At 40.2% G+C, this 23,435-nt stretch overlaps 1 protein-coding gene across 3 annotated transcripts; it reads left to right on the forward strand.

The window, feature by feature from the left end:
• Positions 1–10: 10 nt before the first annotated feature.
• rpgra (retinitis pigmentosa GTPase regulator a) lies at positions 11–23,192 on the forward strand. 3 transcript variants are annotated; one of them, XM_086265824.1, is made up of 14 exons: positions 11–370; positions 5,879–5,958; positions 7,235–7,360; positions 7,443–7,535; positions 8,030–8,092; positions 8,181–8,339; positions 8,428–8,577; positions 8,678–8,836; positions 9,331–9,486; positions 11,660–11,784; positions 12,318–12,524; positions 13,778–14,333; positions 14,443–14,507; positions 18,511–23,192. In XM_086265824.1, exons 2-14 carry the CDS (start codon positions 5,928–5,930, stop codon positions 21,805–21,807), a joined length of 5,187 nt encoding a protein of 1,728 aa, XP_086121950.1. In that variant the 5' UTR covers positions 11–370; positions 5,879–5,927; the 3' UTR covers positions 21,808–23,192. The 3 variants fall into 3 exon arrangements, with proteins under 3 accessions (XP_086121950.1, XP_086121952.1, XP_086121951.1); XM_086265826.1 differs by lacking the exons at positions 11–370; positions 5,879–5,958; positions 7,235–7,360 and having other exon boundaries at positions 7,441–7,535; positions 8,030–8,046; XM_086265825.1 differs by lacking the exons at positions 11–370; positions 5,879–5,958; positions 7,235–7,360 and having other exon boundaries at positions 7,492–7,535; positions 8,191–8,339.
• Positions 23,193–23,435: the final 243 nt, after the last annotated feature.

Consider the following 23,435-nt stretch of genomic DNA (forward strand, 5'->3'; position numbering starts at 1 on the left):
GCTGGAAGTAGAGCTGGGTGATATAACGATATGTATCGCGATATAACTTTTACTCGATAGAGAAATTAAGCTATCGCGATAGACCTCGCCGCTCTTGTCCTCTAAAAAAAAAAAAAAAAAAAAAAAGGTCAGCCAATCCAAATTAAGTAGCGCAGAGCCGAACCAATCACAGCCGCAGCGTCACGTCGCGTGACTTGTTACGTACAGCACAAGTGCCAAGCCGCACGTGTGTTTGTTTGGGAAGCAGCAAGGGGTAATGGAGCCAGCGCATAATGGGGGAAATGAGCGTGACCGAAGAGAAAACCGATGATGGTTCCAATGCCGGAGAGATTGTCGAACGGAAGAGCCATAGAAGTTCCGTAGTGTGAAGGTATTTCGGCTATTTCAAGTCTGACAAAAAACAGAGTAGCGTTCACTGTAAATTGTGCCGAAAGCAAGTCTGGAAATACAATAAACTGGTGCATGCGTCACACTGTGCGCCACGTTATTGTTTCGGTGAAATGAATTTCTACAATACTGTTAATTCTACTCTCTGCAGTGTTTAAATGCTTACATATACACACAGTTACTGTCCGTCCACACATACGACTCGGTTCTGCTTCTATGCCCCAGCTTTGTTTACTTTTTCCCACCGAGGCTTCTAGACTTCTGATTGGCCAACATTTCTGCACGGTTAGGAATCTAGCGCCACCTGCTGCTTTGGCATGTTCATAGCAGCGTTTTCCTTCATTTCTGCCTTTATGTGTGGATGGGATTATTTTTTTAAAACGAAAACGGAAAATCTCAGTTTTCAAAAACACCCGTGTACGTGTGGACGTAGCCTCAGTCTCTGACTGGAAGCACTAATTCGTCATTCGGCTTTTGTCAGACTAAAGTAACTGTTAAAACTGTTTGAAAAGCTCAGCTATACAACAAGGAGAGATTGAGAATTTCCTTTTAGTTCTCAGTTTATTTGATATTGACAAAAGTTAGTTTTGTCTGTTCTTCTGTAAAACAAACTAAGATTTATTTTTAGAATTAATACTTTGTTTCTAAGTGGAATTGACAATTTAGTCTGTTTCGTTTGTTCTATTTTGAAACTTAAACGCTTTAGCGGCTGCCTTTTGTGTAGTTTGCAATATTTGCCTTTATTTATCTGAAAAAGTCTCATGTTCCTTAAGTACATCTACCCTGTTGAACTTATTATGGGAAATAAATATTTAAATCAAAACAAGCTGCTGATTATTTCACATTTTACTTGTGAGCAACGGCACATTTAAATCTTACAAATATAGTTATTTGGCTTATATCGTGATAGATATCGTTATCGCCTGAAATGAAAAAAACATATCGTGATATGAAAAAATCTCATATCGCCCAGCTCTAGCTGGAAGCATGTAAATATAATAATAATAATAACCACTGCAGCCAAGAAGAGTGCCTGATGAGCCCAGTTGTAAGTAAGCTATTAAGACTCAATTGTACGCGGTGTTCCTGTTTTCCTCTGAAACAATAAGTTCCGTTGGAGCAGCCTTTCTCTGTCTCTCGCTAGCAAACCTGACCCGGGCAACAAAGTAAAGTTAGTTTTCGGCTATGAGCCGCGGACCTTCAGTAATAGTAATAAATCACATTCATGTAGTTGTAAACAGCAAGTAGAATGGGAGGGAGAGCCTTCAGTTTTCAGGCCCCTCTTCTGTGGAACCAGCTTCCAGTTTGGATTCGGGAGACAGACACTATCTCTACTTTTAAGATTAGGCTTAAAACTTTCCTTTTTGCTAAAGCATATATTTAGGGCTGGACCAGGTGACCCTGAATCCTCCCTTAGTTATGCTGCAATAGATGTAGGCTGCCGGGGGATTCCCATGATGCATTGAGTTTTTCCTTTCCAGTCACCTTTCTCACTCACTATGTATTAATAGACCTCTCTGCATTGAATCATATCTGTTATTAACCTCTGTCTCTCTTCCACAGCATGTCTTTATCCTGTCTTCCTTCTCTCACCCCAACCGGTCGCAGCAGATGGCCGCCCCTCCCTGAGCCTGGTTCTGCCGGAGGTTTCTTCCTGTTAAAAGGGAGTTTTTCCTTCCCACTGTCGCCAAAGTGCTTGCTCACAGGGGGTCATATGATTGTTGGGTTTTTCTCTGTATCTATGAAGCGCCTTGGGGCGACTTTTGTTGTGATTTGGCGCTATATAAATAAAATTGAATTGAATGATAATATATTAAGTAATCCAAAGTATTCAGAATACGTTACTCTCATTGAGTAACGTAACACGTACAAAATACATTTTGGGGCATGTATTCTGTAATGGAATACATTTTAAAAGTAACCTTCCCAACACTGGTGACCACTGAATAACCTTGAGTGCAGAGTGACAGTAACTATTCAACTCTTTTTAGGAGTTAAAACTAAACTCTCATGGAGTTACATTTTTACTACCACAGAGTAAAATTTAATTCATAACTAGAGTTCATTTTGATATTTTATAGTGTTACTCAAATGAAAAAAAGGTTTTCGGTATAAAATACTACAAAAACACCATACTGATTATTATGAATGTATGAATTTATTTATTAAAACAGCATTGTAATAGTGTAACATTCACCATTAAAACAGCTATTATAATGGCAGCTAAACAGTTGAGACGTGTGATCATATAGGCCTAACAGAATTAAAGAAAAAACTTGTAATTTAAAGAAAGCTTAAAGAAAGCACTTGTAATGCAGTGTTAACATGAGGAAGACTAAGTCTCCATTAAGCCAACAAATTAAATAATACAACTCTCTGACACAACATGAAATTGTGAATCACACCCATATAACATTTGGGCATCAAAACATTTGAAAGGTCTTAATTTCTCCCTTTCTAGGGCCAGTATCTTCTTAGGAATGGTTTCGTTTACTTGAAAAGCATGAAAATGATCATGGAAACATGTTTCATGCTCAACCATAACAAAAACAGCTTTACCATCATGCAAAATGATCAAAGCTATCTTGCTGAAAGCTGACATGTTTTCATAAGTGCCTGTGTAACACACACAAAGATTCTAGGTCTGACCAACTGTCTCAGCCGTGGGTAAAACGATGACAGTTAATAAAATTCTAAAAGATGATTTATTAACACAATAATCAAAAGGTAACAGATTAAACAGTCCAGTGTCCCATTTGTGGACCAAGTAAAAACACACAGTCCAAGTCCGGAGCCAGCTATGCCACAAAGCCAGTTGAACTCCACACATTAACTTGAACAGGGTTAGCAGTTGTCCTATGAGACCTACCACCCTGTAAATAGATAGCCGGTGGTCACTCCGGCCTCTGCAACTCGGCTGCGGCATATAATAGGCACTGGCCTATACAGAGAGACAAAATAGCACCTTCACTATATAATTCACAGCACACAACCCATCCATCCCAAACAGAACAGGTTTCAGCACATTACATACCTGCACAGAGAGACAAACTAACACAGCAGTGTTTGTAGTGTGGGCTATAAGTAGACCAATGTATCAGTGCAATCAATTACACCTGCCTCTAATTAGTCCAACTCCATTATAGCCATTGGCTCACTGTAAATGTGACACACACAACCACTCCCAACCCAGTGCAGCTTCACACAATAATATGGAGATGAATTAATCCAGGCACATTAGTCTACCATGTTACACCTGTGCAAACAAAAAGCCCAACAATATATTCAACACCAATACACATTACCCAGTGTGTGAGTTTGACAGTGGTCTAAATCAACATGAAGATATGGAGATATAATTTCTGAGTATTCTTCAAACACATTTTAGCTGGACCAGACTCAACTGCTTTTAAACTCATACATTCCCAATGATAAGCTAATGCAAATTGATGTTTCCTTGCAAGTGGTGCAGTCAAATTCTTAAGGTTCTTAATACAGTCTTTGAAAAATTTGTGTTTGGCTTCAAATCTCATGGTCCAGATATGAATGAGAGGACCAATCTTTCGAACGCACCTCGGATAGTGGACCATGAAATGATGTTTTGGAATTAAGTTGCTTGATGGGTATAGTTCTCTAAAGAGTCTATGGTGTACAATAATCAGGTGCTTTAAATACACAGTCATTCCTTCAGTGATAGAGATTGGGAAAACGATGTTTAGAATGTGCAACAAATGCCAGTGCAAATCATCTTCTGGGATGAGATGAGATGAATGAATTCCCGCTGTTGTGCCTACATCAATATTGTACACAGAGGTCTGCAAAAATGTGTGCAGGCTGGACAGAGTGTCTTCATATTTCACACGTCAACGAAGTGACACTTGAACAGCTCATCAAATGCACGCAGTGATGTGCATGACTGACATGGAAGAAGCTTCCGATCCAAGACAATGTAGAAGCTGAAAACCTGTGCTTTCTAAGTCCCTGTGGCCAGGAGATATGGCTGGGGGTTTCCTTCATTATTCATGAGGTGATCCTCAAGGCTCTGGTAGGACTGAAACACAATAAAAAGCATAACTTTATAAGCCCCTTAGGTTAAGAAAAGGTGTTCCATGAACCACAGTATGTGGAACTGGATCCAACACTCATCTTCTTAGGACGTTTCCTTCCAGCTGGTTGTGGCGTGAGAAGATGCAGCAAAACAAGAAGAGAAGCCATGTCTGGTTGAGGGTATGAGCAGAAAAGAAGTGATCCATACACACATTATGCACACTACTGCTTTTTAAATAACTTTTAAAAATGAAAACTAAAATCACTACATTAATAAAATGTTACCTTGGGACACTACCTGGCTCATCAGCATAATCCCTTCCTTTGTTCAAGGCCGATTTCAGCAATCTTTTTAGAAGACAAGTCTCTTTAAGGTCTCTGGCTTCCCTGGCTACCTTGTCTTTAAAACTCGTGTTCCATTTTTCCAGGAACCTGGAAAAAATTCGACAATTTTTAGCCAAACAACTGTTTTAATCTGTGGATTATACATATGAACTACATAAGATACTGGATTCTTTCACACACCTCACATCTCCACACGCACTCTGGTTTTTCCTTTTGCACGCTTCTTATAATTTATAATTTCTTTTTATTAATAATTTCTTACATAAACTGTTATTTGCACATCTTACTGTAAATTTCTAAATTAAAGCTGTAATTTTTTGTAGTAATCTGTAAATATTACTGTCAATTCTATAATTTAATGGTCGGGCATTGCACAGCAATAAGCATTTCACCTCATGTCATACTGTGTATGGTTGTGTGTGTGACAAATAAAATTTGATTTTGAAATTTGAATTGGAACTCCAGACAGCTGGGCAGCCCAGCACCTGAGGGCTCTGGGACACACACCATCAGGGCCAGCAGCTTTACTGGAATGGAGTCTGCCCAGTTCCCTTGTGATTTCATCTGCTGAGAGGGACAAAGAGAGACAGGCTGAGGGGGCAAGACAGGGGGGAGGAAAATGGAGAAGATCGGAAGAGCTGGGAGTGGAGACAGAAGACGCAGGCAGATTTAGTTTGTTTGCACATTCAACGTCTCCATCTATTCCCACACCTTTCTTTTGTCTCTGGCCAGTAATGGTCCACATTCCCTTCCACACCTCCCTGGTGTTGTTTTCTTGGAGTTTGCTTTCCAGCTTCCTTCTGTAAGACTCCTTTCCCTCAGCAATCTTGGCTTTAAGCTCCTTCTGCACCAGTTTCAACTGTTCTTTGTCCCTGTTTCTAAAAGCTGTCTTTTTCTTGTTCAGTACAGCTTTAATGTCTTTGGTTACCCAAAGTTTCTTGTTGGGGAAGCAGGGAATATTTTTTTGGGGGAACAATAATATATAATAAAATAAAATGACCGTAATGCAGCATCTTCCTGTGGCTAAGCCTCTTCCTGCCTCTCTCTCTCTTTCCCCCTCTCTCTCACCTGTCCTCCTGGGTTTGATCTACCTAATCAGCAGGGAGCCGCAAGGTGAGGAGGTGTGAGGGAGACAGCCAGCAGTGAAGATGACCGGGCAGACCGATGTCGACATACCAGGTGAGCCTTGCTACATATTATAAAGCCCTCGGCTTCATGCACACCTAATCATACCTAACACAGGCTCCATTTTGCTCACGGATAGCATGTTTCTATTTCTGTCAGCCTGCTGATACTTAAATGGCTTGAGCTCTGTCAGCAGGCTTGGCTGGGATTTAGTGGGTGTTAAGTTCGGGAAGTACTTAAACTTTCTGTCCCTGGGCTTTCTAGAGATGAATCACAAACAGCAATGTGCAAAATTCTTGAACCGCTTCTCACCTAAAACCATTTCTTTAAGCAATAGTTCTCTTTAGGACACTGGCTGCTGTTTCATTTATTTTCAGTCCAGTCTCTATGCCTGACCGTTTTCAGGGGGATATTTTAATTTTTATTTGTTTGTTTGTTATTGTTGTTAAGCCAGTTAACACTGACTTATGAAACACAAGCATTAAAAAGACACCTAATTTAACAGCTTGTCATAAAACAGAATTTGTTCCCATTTCTTTGGCACCTTAAATCATATAAAAAATGTCAAAGAAAACATATTTGATAGGCATGAAACAGTATTGTTGCAACCACAAGATGATTCCTAAAGAGCTATTTGTCAAAAACCTAAAAAAGATCTTATCATGGTGTGCAGTGTGTTCTTAAAAATTTGAGGAAACTTTACAGTTGTAAGATAAAAGAAGGTAGCAGGCTTAATAACCATCTACAGAAGATAAGCAGTATCTGAAAATCATGTCCTTGAGAAATCCAGCAAAGACCTGACACAGGAACTGAGAGATGCATCTGCCCTTCAGCTGATCCATTTACTGTTCACTGAAGTCTCATCAAAAATATTCTCAGTGGAAGGGTGGCTGTCAAGAAGCCATTATTAAAGAAGTGAAACCAGGAGAAAAGGCTGAGGTCAAATTGCAAAATAACTGGTCTGGCAGCAGCTCTTATGCAGTGATGAATCCAAATATGAAATTTTTCGTTCAAATAATTGCCAAAATACAGAGGAGGTCAGGAAAGAGGTACAACCATCTGTAAAACCCTGTGTGAACCCTGTGTCATGGTTTGGGGCTGTGAGAGTTCAGACTGTGTTTAAGAATAAAGGTGGTCTAATATCAACTTCCAAGCTTGTAAGAATTACACAGACTTGTTTTTTTGCCTTATAATGGTGTATTTCCATGTATGTTTGCATGTTTCAATAGATAACTGCACCTCTTTCCCATTTTCATAGCAAAATATATATTACAAAAAAGAGGTCGCTGAAGACCTTTGCACAGCTCTGTATTTGTCCATCTGTTACCAGAAACAGGAGCAATTTTCACATTTGGAAGGACCAGCTTTGCTAATAATGTTCCCAGCAAGTTCTGGCTGAAGAATGACCATCCAAAGAAAACGTCATGTGGCGGAGAGCACTCTGCTGTTATCACAGGTACACTGTATGTATATTTTAGTAATGAAAGCTGACATTGTTCACTAATAACATTCTTTTTGTGCCTGCAATGGCGTTACAGAAAATGGGAGGTTGCTGATGTTTGGTGGCAACACATGGGGCCAGCTGGGGTTGAGAATTAAGCCTAGTGCCAGGAAACCAACCTCTGTGAAAGGTTAGTATTTTTCACCGTGGCTGGGTCATATTGCATCAAACTAGTTATTTTTTGTGTAAAGCATAAAAAAAAATAAGCCCACATGACTTATTTTGTTAATCTAAGCCCCAAAATATAGAGTACAGTGCAATACAGTTTTATATACTGGGATCTTTATAATTAGAGCTATTTGTATCTATTCAAGCTATTTTGTTATATTTTGTAACTTATATATTACTTGTATGTAACCAGTTGTGTTGTATTGTTACTGTTCTTACTGTCTTGGAGCAATTGTGACCACATAGTTTCCTCTGGTATTGTGATTCTAATCACATAAAAGACAAAAAAATGTGAGACAAAAAAGGCAGAAAGTTGAGAAAATGTGTGATAAATTTGAATTATTTTTAATTGTTAACTAATGACCAGAACCAGAATTTGTTAGTCCATTAACAAGAAGATAATTGTGGTATTTTGAAGCCATTTTACTCACTATAATTACTGCATTTCCTTTCCAGCCTTGAAGTCTGAGAAGGTGAAGCTTGCAGCTTGTGGGAGAGACCACACAATTGTTTGCACATGTGAGACAATAAACAAATATTTAATTACACGTGAGAGATGTTTCCATGAACACTGTTGTCCTCAAAATGAGTATACTTGTATATTTAGTTCATGGCAGTGTATACAGTGCAGGTAGCAACCAGGACGGGCAGCTGGGTTTAGGCCATTGTGACAAGTCTACATACTTTCACCTGCTCCGCCCCTTCTGCGACTGGGCACCAATCAAAATGCTTTCTGCAGGATGCAACACCTCAGCCGCCTTAACAGGTTTGAACAATGACGATATAATAAGTTTCTCTGCTAGAAAAGATGATCTGGGCATATGTAAAGTGTATGTACGTATGTGTGTTGGTAGAGGATGGGAGGCTGTTCATGTGGGGGGACAACTCTGTGGGTCAGATTTCTTTTGGGGACGAGGGATTTGCTGCAGAACCCAGAGAGGTCCACGTTGGAGAAGCAGTCATATGGGTGTCCTGTGGGTATAAGCACTCAGCTTTTGTGACAGGTACAACGCAGTCCAGCCACATGCATCACTGCAGTAGGTCCAATGTTAAATGAACCAGTCTTCAATACTTGTGTCATTTATTGTGTTGGATTTGTCCCAGTTTATGGTCGTCTCTACACGTTTGGTGAGAGTGCGAATGGAAGACTCGGTCTTCAGGAGGAGCAGCTGGCCAATCACAGAATTCCTCAGCAGGTGCAGGGAGTCCTGGGTCATGTCACCCGAGTGTGCTGTGGAGGAGAGCACACAGTGGTCCTCACAGGTATGCTAACAATTTGTTATTTTTAAAGAAAAGCATAAAACATCTGTGAAAGGAGCTGGTTAAACAGCGATGGAAAAGGTATTCAGGTCTTTAACTTAAGCAAAAGTATCAGTGTGCCTGATAATGATTTTCACATTATTGTGGGAAAAAATAAGGAGAAAATACTATTGCTTTTACTGTATGCATTAATATGTATGCAACATTTAATGTCAGCTGATCAAAGTAGGGCTGATTTTAACTGTAAAACACATGTGGTGATCACATCGTGTTTCCTTCTTTAAAATCTGCCACAGAACTCAACTTGTTTGATTATGTTAGACACTTTAAGGGACAGAATAAGTGATCTCAGCTCAAATGTAGCACAGACACAATGAAGAAGAACATCAAAATAAATTCCCCTGAGAATAGTGCTCTTGTACAGTAGTTGAGTAAATGTACTATACATCGCTTTGAATCAAAAGGGTTCTTTCTCTCTGTCTGCTTTGCTGTGCCAGAGAAGAACGTGTACACATTCGGCAGAGGTCAGTACGGTCAGCTGGGCCACGGAACATTTCTGTTTGAGGTTCATTTGCCAAAAGCGCTGCAGCACTTTTGTAACAGCAAGGTCAGACACATCGCGTGTGGAGAGAACCACACAGCTGTGGTCACAGGTAAGCCATCTTTGAAGGTCATTGTGACTTTAAAAGTAGCATTTCCCATTCACCTTTTTAGATGTCCATGCATGTTTTATATATGAAAGCATATAAAGGCCAATAATAACTGTTTTAATGGAATATAATATATCTACAAGCTTTAAGGAAGGAATTATTTAAAAAAGTTTTTCTGTGATAAGTTCAAGAAACAAACTTCTTTAGGACATATGACTTGTGTACCACGCATAATTAAACACACAGCAACAAACCTGTAATCAGGTTAAAAGTAGAGATGGACCGATCCGATATTACGTATCGGTATCGGTCCGATACTGACCTAAATTACTGGATCGGATATCGGAGAAAAATAAAAAATGTAATCCGATCCATTAAATATCACGAAAGCACCTCACAAAACTTGCAACACACCGTAACTCACCTCAGGTTAGCACGTCGGAGCAGTATGCATCACGTGATAGAGCGGCTGTGGCATGCGGGACCTGTCGGTGGTCTGGATAGCATTTGGAGCTTCGCTAGCAACCCGGCATTTCATCTCCGACAAAGTTATCCCGAGAGAAGTAAAGCAAGTGTGTAAGTCCATCTCTGAATGTTTGTAAAGCATTCCTGCATTAAGCTTAACAAACGATATATGGAGCGACTGCCTCTTCTTGCTGCTACTTCAATCATGAAACTGCTTAACGATCAGCTGATCGGCTTTTCTGTCGCGAGTCCGTGTCTCTAGTTTGCTTTTGGCCCACTTTGCACCAGAAAGAGGAAACCAGCGGCTGAACAACAGCAGCACGTTTAAGCTTGATCAGCTGTTGTTAGAATTTATTTAATATTACTTTCTACACCAGGATCTTTTTCTACATAGCTGACGGCTGGTAACTGTGCAGGGGCGGATCTAGCAAAGTTTAGCCAGGGGGGCCGATAGGGCATTAACAGGGAAAAGGGGGCACAAAGACATACTTTTCTTTCTTATTCTCATTTAAAATGTCTAGCTTTTAATAAATAATTATCTGACAGCCAAAGTTTTAATTTGATGCAAAATGAATAGAAGTCCATTACTGTATATAGTAACTATTAAGTCTAATATATATACCCTAGTAAGCTATACTACTTTTTCCTTTGGGAAGGTACCATCTGTGCAGTCTGCAATTTTGTTGAAGAAAGATGTTGAATCTATTTAATATTTCTTGAAAAATAATTGATTTCTGTGCATTTTTTTTTCACACTGCATCAAATTAAGGTTGATTACGGCGATTAAGCATCATGAGGTGGAGCGTGAGGGGTGGTTCCCTATTTTTTATTTATTTATTTTTGTTGTTGCTGGGAGTTGGAACCCTATTAGTTAGGTTGCTTAATATTTATGCTAAGTACTCTTTAAAATACCAGAATAGGGAGGATGGTGTAGGTCTAAGTTTATTAGATTGATCAGTATTGCTGAACTATGAAATATTTTTTTTGTATACAGGTATAACAGAATAGCTTTAGTGTAGTTGTTGTTTTAAACTTGAGTATGAACTTATACAAAATGCAGCAAGATATTTAAAAAACAGTTTTGTTGATTAAAAAACACCATATCGGATTCATATCGGTATCGGCAGATATCCAAATTTATGATATCGGTATCGGTATCGGACATAAAAAAGTGGTATCGTGCCATCTCTAGTTAAAAGTACCATTAGTGAGGTAAATAAAACAAATTAACTGATGATGAAGACGAAGTGGAATCTCTTTTTTCCCCATCCAGCATAAACATGTCACTGAGGTGCTGTTTAATCACACAGCAGCCAGTCTGCCACTGTGAGGTGTTCAAATGCAAGTTCAGCAACTCACAAGCTTTCTCTAGAATTTGCTAAAGTGACTAATTTCATAAACTTTCTCAGATGTTGTCTGCCTCTAGAGGTATTCAGTTGATTATCACCACATGTGAGTCAGTTTTCGAGGGGGTAGATAAATCCAAGTTTTGTCAGTTAACTAAATGATAAATCTAATTTCAGCCAAACAATGTACTAAAAACCAATATTCAGTATTCAAACTTTTCATTCCTATGTGCATTTAAAAAGGGAATTAAATAAAAATCAAGGATTTTGTTGTTTATAAAATGTGTTAAAAGCAAAACGACTTCAGCCAGGATAGAAAACCTTCAGTCTGTGTTTGATGCATTTATCCTCCCCCTGCTCCACAGACAGCGGGCTGCTGTACACGTTTGGTGATGGTCGTCATGGAAAACTCGGGTTAGGGGAGGAAAACTTCATCAACCAGTTCAGCCCGACACTCTGCACACGTTTTCTTCAATACGCTGTTCAGTCAGTAAGTGAAGGTGATGTGAAGGGCTTTAAAAGTAATCTTCATAATCAGTCAACTCCCTCCAAAAAGGCCATAAAATGTATGAGAGGCACCACAGCTTGTAACAGGAAGCCTACTACAGCAGGATGTATCCACAGCACCATCAGTGATCGATAACAGAATATTCTTCACCAATCACCCCAGGAAGAGCAGCTGAAGCTGTGCTCACAGCCAGCACCTGGATACTTTCAGAGATCAGCCTTTTGATGAGTAATGAGCTCTGAATGGATCGTGTAGTGTCACATCATATTGCCTTTCTTTGCATCTGCAGGCTTTCTCCTATTTGGCAGCTGATTGTTCATAGGGAGCAGCATTCTTAGATACATCAGAGGTAAACTTCTCTCAAAGTAAGGCAAACGTAATCTCGAAAACAATCTTGCTGTAGCCTTGAGGGAGTAATATCCTGTATGTCAGCAGGTAAATGAGTGAAGAGCAGACTGAGAGTTAATCAGCTAAATGTAACAAAGATGTTTTCTTGTGTCCTCTCTCCCCGTCAGGTGTCGTGCGGTGGTCACCACATGCTGGTCGTGGCTACACCCAGGCCAGCAGAGAGCCAAGAAGCGGTGCCAGAGAAGGATGTCTTAATCGCAGACTACTTTCTGGAGTCAAGTTTTACCAAAATCATCTTTAAAAACAAGTTCATCAGTCCAACTCCACCATCACCACTCTCAGCCCTCTCAGCCCGGGCACGCCACCGAGACAGAGTGAGACCCTTCAACTTACTGCTCATTTTTAAAACACTTAATTCAATTCAATTTTATTTATACAGCGCCAAATCACATCAACAGTTGCCTCAAGGAGCTTTATATTGTAAGGTAGACCCTACAATAATTGTTTTTTATGTTATAGTTTAATTCATGGAAATAAGTTACCCAAATCTATTTGGCCCTGAATGAAAAAATGATCGCCCCCTAAACCTAAGAACTGGTTGTGCCACACTTGGGCAGCAAGAACTGCATTCACGTATTTGTGATAACTGGCAATAAGTCTTACATCTCTGCAGAGGGATTTTAGCCCACTCTGCAGGATTTTTTTTTTATTCAGCCACATTGGAGGGTTTTTTTCTAGCATTTTGGATCTCCATTGGATTTCTACGGAGCCCCGCAGGGGACATGGGAGAAAAAAAAATTAAGACGGACTTTTGCGAGATCTCACAAAAGTTTTAGCCGCATTCTTCGGACGCCGGCTCGAAGCCAACCGGGAGGTCGAGGCACGATGTGCCGGGAAAGCGGTGTTCCACCCGGCTGTAGTAGGTCTCGACCTCCCGTTAACGGGAGGTTAAGAATGCGGCTAAAACTTTTGCGAGTCCCGAGTTTGTTTTGCGAGATCTCGCAAAAGTCCGTCTTAATTTTTTTTTCTCCCATGTCCCCTGGTTCTCAAGATGTTTTTTGGCAAAAGTGAGACGAACCTTTGTGTTGTTTTAGATCAGCAGTGGTTTTCTCCTTGGTGCTCTCCAATGGATGGATCAGACTTCCAAAAAAATGTGGTTGACCACAGTTAATTCATGATTCAACAAGGGTGCAGATTACTTTTTCACACAGGGCCAGGCATGTTTAGATACCTTTTTTCCTTAATGAATTTAAAAAGTGCATTTTGTAATTAGTCAGGTTATCTTTGTCTAATATTAAATTTTATTTGAGGACCTGAGTGTGATAAACATGCAGGCATGTTGAAAAAAGAAATCAGTAAAGGGGTTGGGGTGGAATTGATTTTTTTTCTTTTATTTTTTATTTGACCTGTGCAGTCATGAAACAGGTATTTAAGTGTATTTTATGCGATAATAAAACGTTAAACATTTGAAACCCATGCTTGCAGAACCCCTTGGAAAACTTGTATGACCTGTATTATATCAATAGGGGGCAGTGTTGCACCACACTGCAAATCTGCCACTGGTTGCTGACGCTCCATAGATACATTTCCAAACTTAAACTCGAGAATCTCGTTTCCTATTTTTCAGGTTCGTTCTGTGGAGTTGTTTGGGGATAAGTTTCAGAGCCTCCCACGGCTTAACTCTGACTTTCTCAACACATCTCGGCAAAGATCCAGAAATTCCCTAACTCTGAAAACCCTTTCAAATGATGCTACTACCCCTTCATCATCCCCTAAACCAAAATCAGAGGTGACAGGAAGCCCACTTCTCTCCCCCAGATCTCGATCCATATCCCCTCAGAGTCCACTGTTATCCTCTAAGGCATCAACCCCACATTCACAATCATCATTCACGCTTCAAAGTAAAGCATCCACGTCTGCTTCTTCTAAGTCTAAATGCAAAAAGGTGCCCTCTCCTTTGCTTTTACCAAAGTCTATAACAAAATTAAACCCCAGCAGTCCTGTAGCTACTAAAATGACTGCAAAGCCTAGACTAAACCGAGCAGCAGCCACTAAGAAGCCTCTAAGTAACAAATTCTCATCTCCTGTGCCACCTAAAGAGCCCTACACCCCGACTAGACCCCCCAGTAATGTTTTCATTAAAAATCTAAAGGAGGAAGAACATTCTGCCCCAACACAAACAGGTACTTGAATTCTATGGTTTCAACAAGTGGCAATAAATGTTATAGCCAGCTTTTAGCTGATGCTTGAGCGGGTTTAAGCTGTTTAACCTAATTTTGTCTGTTATTTCAGGAAATGTTAAGAGACAAATAATCACTGAAGAAGTGGAGGAGAAAGAAGTCTTTTCACCATATATGGTGAGAGAAGACATTTCTGATGGCTCATTATGCGATGGTTTCTCTTAGATAGAGCAGATAAATACAGTATAGTCCACAGAGTCTTAAATGTAGAGTGAGACGACTGTTATTTTCCTCTTCTGGCTTCTTCTCTCTGGTTTGGATTAAATGCACTGCAGGGCAGGAAGCAGCAACGTAGAACACTCTGACTTTTTCCAGGAAATGTGCATACATCAGCATACGTGCTGTGTATACTGTGTGTGTGTGTGTGTAAAGAAATTTTCCACTTGGTAAAACAATGAAGAAAAATATAAAATTGAATATCTCTAATGAATCTTCATCAGCCAGTTTCAGATATTTGGACAGCTTCTGCTGATACACAAATTTGTTTGGGCTCCAGCCCCTAGATGCACAAACACACACACGGATACACACACACACACACACATGCAGTGCTTTGGAAAAGTTCTCAGGAATCTTGCCACATCTCATCAGTGTTTCCACAACCAGTGATGAAGCAAGTTGAGAAAGAGTCTCCTACTTTGCTGTGTGCTATGGGTTACTGCAACATGTGGTGCCCCCCCCCAGCAATCCTGTCCTCACTGCAGGGGTAAATTTGTGTATTTGTGTTTGCACAGTACTGTATGTGTGTCCTCACATGTGTGGGTTTTAAGTGTGAGAGAAATTTCAATTTTATTTATATCATGCTAAATCACAACAACAGTTGCCTCAAGGTGTTTTATATTGTAAGGTAAAGACCCTACAATAACACAGAGAAAACAGAGAAAACATATCATATGACCCCCTATGAGCAAGCTTTTTGGTGACAGTGGGAAGGAGAAGCTCCCTTTTAACAGGAAGAAACCTCCAGCAGAGCCAGGCTCAGGGAGGGACTGGCATCTGCCGCTACCGGTTGGAGGTGAGGGGAGAAAGATGGTACAAAGACGCGCAGTGGCAGAGTTCCAGAGATGACTAATAACTAATTGATTGATTGATTGGTAATTTATTTCAACATGTGAACAATATACAAGTACATTTAGAAAAGAAATAAGAGAGAAAAAAAATACTATACAAATTACATACAAAAAAACATTCTGATTAATTTACATGTTGAAAGGGAGTGGGAAGAAGTATACACTTATTTAATCCCACCCCTGTCCCATAAATTATCAGTGAATATTTAGTCAGCTTCCTTACTGATATAATTTGTAATAAAAATAGTGAACAGATTTCTGATATACTATATACTATAATATCACATCATGAATTTTTTGTTTGTTTGTTTTTAAATAGAGACATTCACTTAATTTAAATATTTTCCTTTTCTTTATAGATCGAGAAGATCATATTTTTATAACTCTTTTTGAACAGTTTTATGTTTGGACATTGCTTTAATTCCATATTCAGTTTGTTCCATAGTTTCACTCCATGAACAGAAACACAAAAGCCTTTTCTTGTAGTACGTACCTTCATTGTTTTGAAGTTACAAAAACCCCTTAAATTATAACTTCCTTCTTTCAAAAAAAACATACTCTGAATATTACCTGGCAGTTCTTTATTTTTTGCTTTGAATAGAATTTGTGCTGTTTGGAATTTCACTATATCGTCAATTTTCAATATGTCAGACTGCAAAAATAGTGAGTTTGTATGTTCCCTATAACCTGCATTGTGGATGATTCGAATTGCTTTCTTTTGAAGAGTAAAAAGTGAATGTAATGTGGTTTTATAGTTATTGCCCCAGACCTCTGCACAATAGCTTAAGTATGGTGAAACCAGTGAACAGTAGAGAATATGAAGTGATGTTCTGTCGAATACCTGTTTTGCCTTGTTTAGTACTGCAATGCTTCGTGATACTTTGGAATGAATATATCTTACGTGAGCTCTCCAGTTAAGTTTTTCATCTATTATTACCCCCAGAAATTTATTTTCACTGACTCTTTCAATATCAACACCATTTATTTGAATCTTTGCATTTGTATTTAAACTACTATTTCCAAATAACATCAGTTTAGATTTATTCAAATTTAATGATAATTTGTTTTTATCAAGCCAGAACTTCACTTTACTTATTTCATTAGTCATATCCTCCAATAAATTCTGCAGATCATCACCAGAGCAAAAAATGTTTGTATCGTCAGCAAAGAGAACCATTTTTAATACTTTGGACACTTTACAGATGTCGTTAATGTACAAGTTGAAGAATTTTGGACCCAAAACTGACCCTTGGGGTACACCACAAGCAATGTCCATACATAAGGAGCAACCACCATTTATTTTCACATACTGCTTTCTGTCACTTAAATAACTCCGGACCCAATCTAAAACTACCCCTCTGACACCATAACGTTCTAGTTTTCTTATTAATATATCATATAATGATTGCAGAGAAGTGTATAAACGCATAGTGGGTGAGAAAGGTGGCTGAAAAAGAGAAACTCAATGCATCATGGGAATTCCCCAGCAGCCTAAACCTATTGCAGCATAACCAAGGGAGGATTCACGGTGACCTGATCCAGCCCTAAATATATGCTTTATCAAAGACGAAAGTTTTAAGCCTAATCTTAAAAGTAGAGATAGTGTCTGTCTCCCGAATTCAAACTGGAAGCTGGTTCCACAGAAGAGAGGCCTGAAAGCTGATGGCTCTGCTTCCCATTATACTTTTAAATACTTTAGGAACCATAAGTAAACCTGCAGTCTGGCAGTGCAGTACTGTGCTGGGGTGATGCAGTGCTATAAGGTCATTAAGATAAGATGGGGCCTTATTATTCAACACCTTGTATGCATGGAGAAAGATTTTAAATTCGATCCAGCATTTAACAGGCAGCCAGATGAAGAGAAGCCAGAATAGGAGAGATATGCTGTTGCTTTCTAGTCCCTGTCAGTACTCTTGCTGCACCATTTTAGATTAACCGAAGGCCTTTTAGGAAGTTTTTACAACATCCTGATTATAACGAATTACAGTAGTCCCGCCTAGAACTAGTTTTTCAGCGTCAGTCTGAGACAGTGTAAAAGTGTAAAGTGTGCGTGTTAGTCCCCATAGGGAAATAGTTCCTCTGCATTTAACCCATTCACCCAGTGAAACAGTGGGCAGCCACCAGTGTAGCGCCCGGGGAGCAGTGTGTAGGGACGGTACCTTGCTCAGGGGTACCTCAGGGTAGCCGTTCAGTGGAGTCGAACCACCACTCTACCTACTGAGCTATCCCTGCCAGTATGTTTTCTAAAATAATCAGTAATCAAGAGAATAAAATATTGTATTATACATAGGTATTTAATGAAAACAATCAATTTTGGAGAGAAGGTTTATGAGGTGCTGAACTTGTTTTTAAACACCTCACAATGGCAGACTGGCTGCTGTGTGATTAAATAGCACCTCAGTGACACCCTGTGAAAGATTTTCTACTTCAATATGTAGAAAAGTTTCAGCTAAGACATCACAGACAGTGGATTTATGCTGGCATCAGGTAATCCACTGGGACTGTATCCGAGCTTGACTTTGTGGTGTTATGCTTGATTCTTGGTATTACAAATGAAATCTATATATGTGTAATTTAGCATGAATTGACATTGAAATCGTTGAGATTTAACAGAACTTTTACAGTCATTGGTGGTCAAAAGGCGGGTTCACTGTGACATCATAATTTTCAGCAGAAACACTTTTTTTCATTCACTTTTTGTCAGTGCCATAACTCGGGAAGAGAAGGGGAATATATTTCACCAAACTGCTGACACTAATTATTCGTGCACACCTACTAAGTCTTCAGTGCAACTAATTATACGAGTCTGCCCTGACATTCTATTTACACTTTGAAAACCACTGAAATATACCTCTAGTAGTCTATAATAGTAGGGTGCAAGTACAGTAGGTAGGTAAGATGATATTTAAAGCATTAAAAACACATAAAACATTGAACAAATTACATATGCAGTTATACTGACGGCCGCTCCGCTTGTGCAGCTTTCCTTCTTTAATCTACTTTTCTTTTTCGTATTATATCTTTCTGAATCCTTATGTGATTTGTTACAGGGAAAGAAAAAGGGCAGAGCTTTTAGACATGCAGTAAAGGAAGAAGAACCATTTGCACAACAGATCCAGACTAACGAGAAGACCGACCGAAACTCCCCTAAGGTTTTGCCAACAGAGCTTATGAAGGGCCCCAGCACCTTGAAGACAGAAGTGTCTCCTCTGAAGAGCACAAAGAAAAATCACAAAGTGACTTCAAACAGCAAAGAGAACATCACCAAGGAGTCCAGCAACATCAAACCTTCAGAAAACAGGCAAGCTCAAAAGCAGCTCCCGCATTTTAAATCATCACAGCAAGATAAGAGGAAACCGTCAGAGCATAGCACAAAAACACAACAGACGCTGACAGATGCACAGGAGAGAGTGACTGAAGTGAAGCACAAGACGAGGAAAACTGAGGATTTGAGAGAAAGTAATGAACCGAATGAAGAGGATAACAGCTCTCTGAAGAAAGGCTTGACAAGGACCCCAAAAAAGGAGACAAAGAAATCATCATCTTTAGATCCGAAATCTCCTTCTATCAAGGTCAGTAAAGTGAATCAAGCAGCCAGTCTAGCATCCACAGAAAATGCCGTAAAGGAAAATGAAGCAACTCAGAGGGGAAGTGATGACGTCAAACCTGTTGAAGTGGCGAGTCGGGGGACACGGCGAGTCAAATCGACTCTAACAAAAGATCAGCACAAGGTTAAATCTGTACCAGGAGTGGATGCTAAATCGCCAGCAGCACAGGAAGAAAACACAACACCTTTTAAGGCTGAAACCAAGAAATCTGTCTCCAGAAAAACACCATTGCAAGTTAAGGGAAAATTGCAAGAGCTTAAACCAACACCAGTCAAGGATCAAAGTAAATGTGCAGAAAATCCCCTCATTGAAGGTGAAAGCAAAGAAAAGTGTGAGGAAAATGAGTTAAATTGTGCCAAAGACGCCACTCTGAAGATGAAAGGTGGAACTGTGGATGAGCAGAAATTGTCAAAAATAAAGGACAAAAAGACGGCAAAGGAATCCGGTGCTGAACAGAGGGCAAAAACAAAACGAAGAGGAGGAGGCAAGGAAGAGGAAATCAGAGTTAAAGGTGAGGGGGATGTTGACTCTGAGAATAAGATGAAGGCTAAACCAAAGAGTGAAGCTTCCAGCCTGCCGTCATCTCAGCAGGATACACCTACAGAAGTGAGAGGTAACCCAATTTCCCCTCAAAGCCCAGAGGTGGATTCTCCTAGAGCTGCAAAACCCCTGCGAGGCGCTAAGCCTGTTGTTATGGATTCCCGTGTTTCTGAAACAGATGAAGAGGACACTTGGGGCAAGAATGGGGGAAAAACAAATTGGGGAGAAATTCTCAGTAATTCAGCGTCACTTCTTCCAGTTGCTGGGATTGCAGGTGCAGCTATTGAGGTCCTTCGTGAGGCAGTGACAAGTGTGCAGTCTGACAGTGACAAAGCCACCTCGACACCCTCTAAAACGCTCAGTAAAGTCAGACAATTCACGAAGCAGAGTGCAGTTACGGAGCCGTCCTTGTGCTCCACATTGTCACATTTTTCTTCCTCGAATGAAACGGAGGATGGCCTGAAGACAGATGCTCAAGCTGGTGTTCCATCGGAATCTGTAAATGAATCCCAAGAAGTAGAAAATGATGACAGCAGTTGTGATCCATCAGAGGGGGAGGCAGTGAAAGGGGGCCTGTCTGAGCATATCAGGGGTGAACACATGGAAGATTCACAAAAAGAAGTGGAGGAGAAATCCGACAAGGCATCTGGAGAGGATGAGGATTCTGAGGATGGGGGAAAGAATGAAGATGAAGATGTCGAGAGTGGAAGTGACAGTGAAGATAAAAGGGAAGAATGTGAGAGTAGTAGTGACAAAGAAACAGGAGAGGAGAGCAATACGGGAGAGGGAGAGGAAGATAATGTATCTGAGGAAGAAGAGGGTGACGAGAAAACAAGCAGGAGTGATGAAGATGAAGGAAGTGATAAAACTAATGCTGCTGAAACTGAAGGAGAGGAAGAAAGCAGTAAGAAGACAAGTGATGGATTGAGTGACTCTGATGGGAGTGAAGGAGCTGAGGAGGAAGAGGAGGAAGGTGAAAATGAAGAGTCCAGTGATGAAGAGAGTAAAGAGGATAAAGAGAAGGAGAGTGAGGATGAAGAGAAGAAAAGCGGTGATGAATCAAAGAGCGATGAGAGCACGAACCGAGAGTCAGAGGGGGAGGAGGACGGAGAGGAAGGAGACACTGCAGAATCTGCCAAAACTGAAGAAGAAGAAAATGATGAAGATGAAGAGGGCGAAACTGAGGAACAAAATGATGCCTCCACAGAAAATGAGGATGAGGAGAAGGACTCGGTTGAAGATGAAGAGGCAGATAAGAGTGAAGGAGTGCAAGACAGTGATAAGGGAGAGGAAGAAGAAGATAGCGAGGCTGATGAAGAGGAACTCCAAGATGAAAAAAGTGATGAAGAAGAAGAGGAAGAAGGAGGTGAGGAAAGGGAAGAAAGTGAGTCCGTAGGTGATGGGGAAGCTGAGACAGAAGATGGAGAGGATGAGGACAAAGAAGAGAGTGAGGAGGAGGAAGAGTCTGCAGAAGAGGAAGAGGAAGAAGAGGAGGAGGATACAGGGGACGAAGACATAGAAGCTGAGGAAGAAGAGGAAGAGAAGGAGGAGGATACAGGGGACGAAGAAACAGAAGCTGAGGAAGATAAGGAGGATACAGGGGATGAAGAAGAAGAAGCTGAGGAAGAGAATGAAAGTGAGGAAGAGGAGAAATCAAAAGGAAAAAATAAAAGCATGGAGCCTGCTAAAAAAAATCTGTTAGAGAGTGATGAAGGGGAGGAGGAGGAGGGGGAGGAGGGGGAAGGTGAGGAGGAAGGGGAAGAAGAGGAAGAACAGCAAAAACAGACAAGGCTAAGAGGAAAAAGGAAAGACATGAAAGGTAATGATGAGGAAACTGATGATGAAGATGAGGATAGTGAGGAAGAGGGTGATGAAGAAGAAAGGGATGAAGAGAATAAGGAAAAGGGAAATGAGAACCAGGAGGAGGAGGAGGCAGAAGAAGAGGGAATTGAGGAAGAGGAAAAAGGAGATGAAAATGAAGAAGAGGAGGAGGAGAATGAGGAAGAGGAGGACCAAGCAAAATTAGCAAAGAAAAAAAAAGAGAAGCGACAGAAACCGCCACCAGACAGAAGCAGCAAACAGAAAGAAGCACCCAAACCAGCACCGAGGACCAGGCAGAGAGCTGCAGGGGGGGCGAAAGCTGAGGACTCTCAGCAGTTCTGGAACGATGTCCTGCCTCAATACCTAGACCTTCAGTGACCACGCCCACGGTGAAGCCACACCCACAGAAATCTCAGCTAAACACGAGCTTCGTCTGAGTTATTCTTTATGCTCTGAAAACACATAACAAGTGTGTCTAAGCACTTTTCAAAAACCCTTACACTGTCCAAGGCAGTCAAGCCATTTATACTGCAATCTAAGTTTTGTCAAGAACTATTTTCATGTGCGTATTGATATCCATGTGGTGCTCTGTGTAGAACAACACTAAAGTGGTGTATTTGGCACTACCTTTGTCAGGATCCTGGGTCTCCTGAACCAGCGTTTTTAGTTCTTTGTGATTTTTGTATTTTGTACTCGTGTGATTTATTCTATGGTTTCTAGTTTTGATCCCCTGCCCTTCATGTTTCTCTGTGCCCCCTCTGTTCCGTGTAAGTCTCTGTGTTTCTTAGTTGCTGTCTCCACCGTGTCAAGTTCGCGTCTCCGTGTTATACTTCCTGTTTTACTTTGAAGGTCTGTGTCTTATGTGAATGTGTTCTGCTTTGCTTCCTTGTCTCATCAGTTCTGATTTCTCCCAGCTGTGCTCTCCTTCTGTGTCTCATTCCCCTCGTTACTTCCCAGTGTATTTAAACCCTGTGTTTCTCTGCGTCAGTGTCGTGTTGTCCCTCAAGCTGTGTGTTTCCTCATGTTCCTCTCTGTAAGTTGTAGTTCATATTTTCCCCAGTTTAGTTTTGTATGACTTCCCCTGCCAGCAAATAAAGCTGAGTTCTTTGTGTTTAAACCTTGTGCCTGAGCGCCTGCATTTTGGGTCTGGCTCCTGCCTTCCACACAGCGCTTCTTGACAACCTTAGCTTAAACCTTAGCTTGAGGGCACTGAAGCCAAAATGTGAACACATAGACTTGACATGACTTAACTGTTTTGCGAATTTGCTTATTTTGCACATGAGTGACATTGATATTTATAAAGAAAACACACTGAGAATGACATATATTAATAATAATAATAATGATGATATGGAGGTACGACACACTAGGTTCCAAAGAAGCTCAAAAGCTGCAGCTGTTGAAACAAATGAACGTTTAAGATAACATGATTATGTTCAATGGACACATATATTTCCAGGTTTCAGTGTATCTAATTACGCTGCTATACTCACGAGTCACTTGGATGGATGTATAGCTAACAAACTGTGAGATGCCATCATGTCAATGTGGATCAAAATCTCTGAGGAATGCCATGAAGACAGTCATTAGCAAATGTACCTAAAAGTAACTGGTGATGGTATGTTCCTATTGTCTTAACCCTAATCAGAGTGTTTATGTATTTATTATAGAGCCTTGAATTGAATACTGTATAATTTTCTAATGTATATCTAGGCTCCAGTCTTCCACCTGTTCTGATGAATGTATATAAAATACTGAAAACAGCTTTTTTATGAGTCAGTTATTTCAGAATATTTCATATTTGTCAAAACATATTACGTTTGCAGCAAAAAGTGTACAATGAAGTACTGAAACATGTCACACAGAAATAGGAGAAAACTTGTGTTGATCACAGTGTAGTTAATAGAAAAAGATAATAGATAATAGAGAAAGCATTTTGATGTGTGAGTGTTGTTTTTAAGACAAAAACATCATTCAGTTGGGCTTAAGTTAAATATGCACACATA

Source organism: Aulonocara sp. 'chitande type north' Nkhata Bay, linkage group LG16 (genome assembly GCF_057382095.1).
Source record: "Aulonocara sp. 'chitande type north' Nkhata Bay isolate Kocher_YH1m ecotype deep benthic linkage group LG16, A_spYH_male_GT1.1, whole genome shotgun sequence".
Classification (NCBI taxonomy): Eukaryota; Metazoa; Chordata; class Actinopteri; order Cichliformes; family Cichlidae; genus Aulonocara; species Aulonocara sp. 'chitande type north' Nkhata Bay.

Coding starts and splice junctions, on each gene's coding strand:
- rpgra (XM_086265824.1), top strand. CDS start 5,928: ATGACCGGGCAGACCGATGTCGACATACCAG. Junction 7,361..7,442: donor GCACTCTGCTGTTATCACAG/GTACACTGTATG, acceptor ATGGCGTTACAG/AAAATGGGAGGTTGCTGATG. Junction 8,340..8,427: donor CACCTCAGCCGCCTTAACAG/GTTTGAACAATG, acceptor GTGTGTTGGTAG/AGGATGGGAGGCTGTTCATG.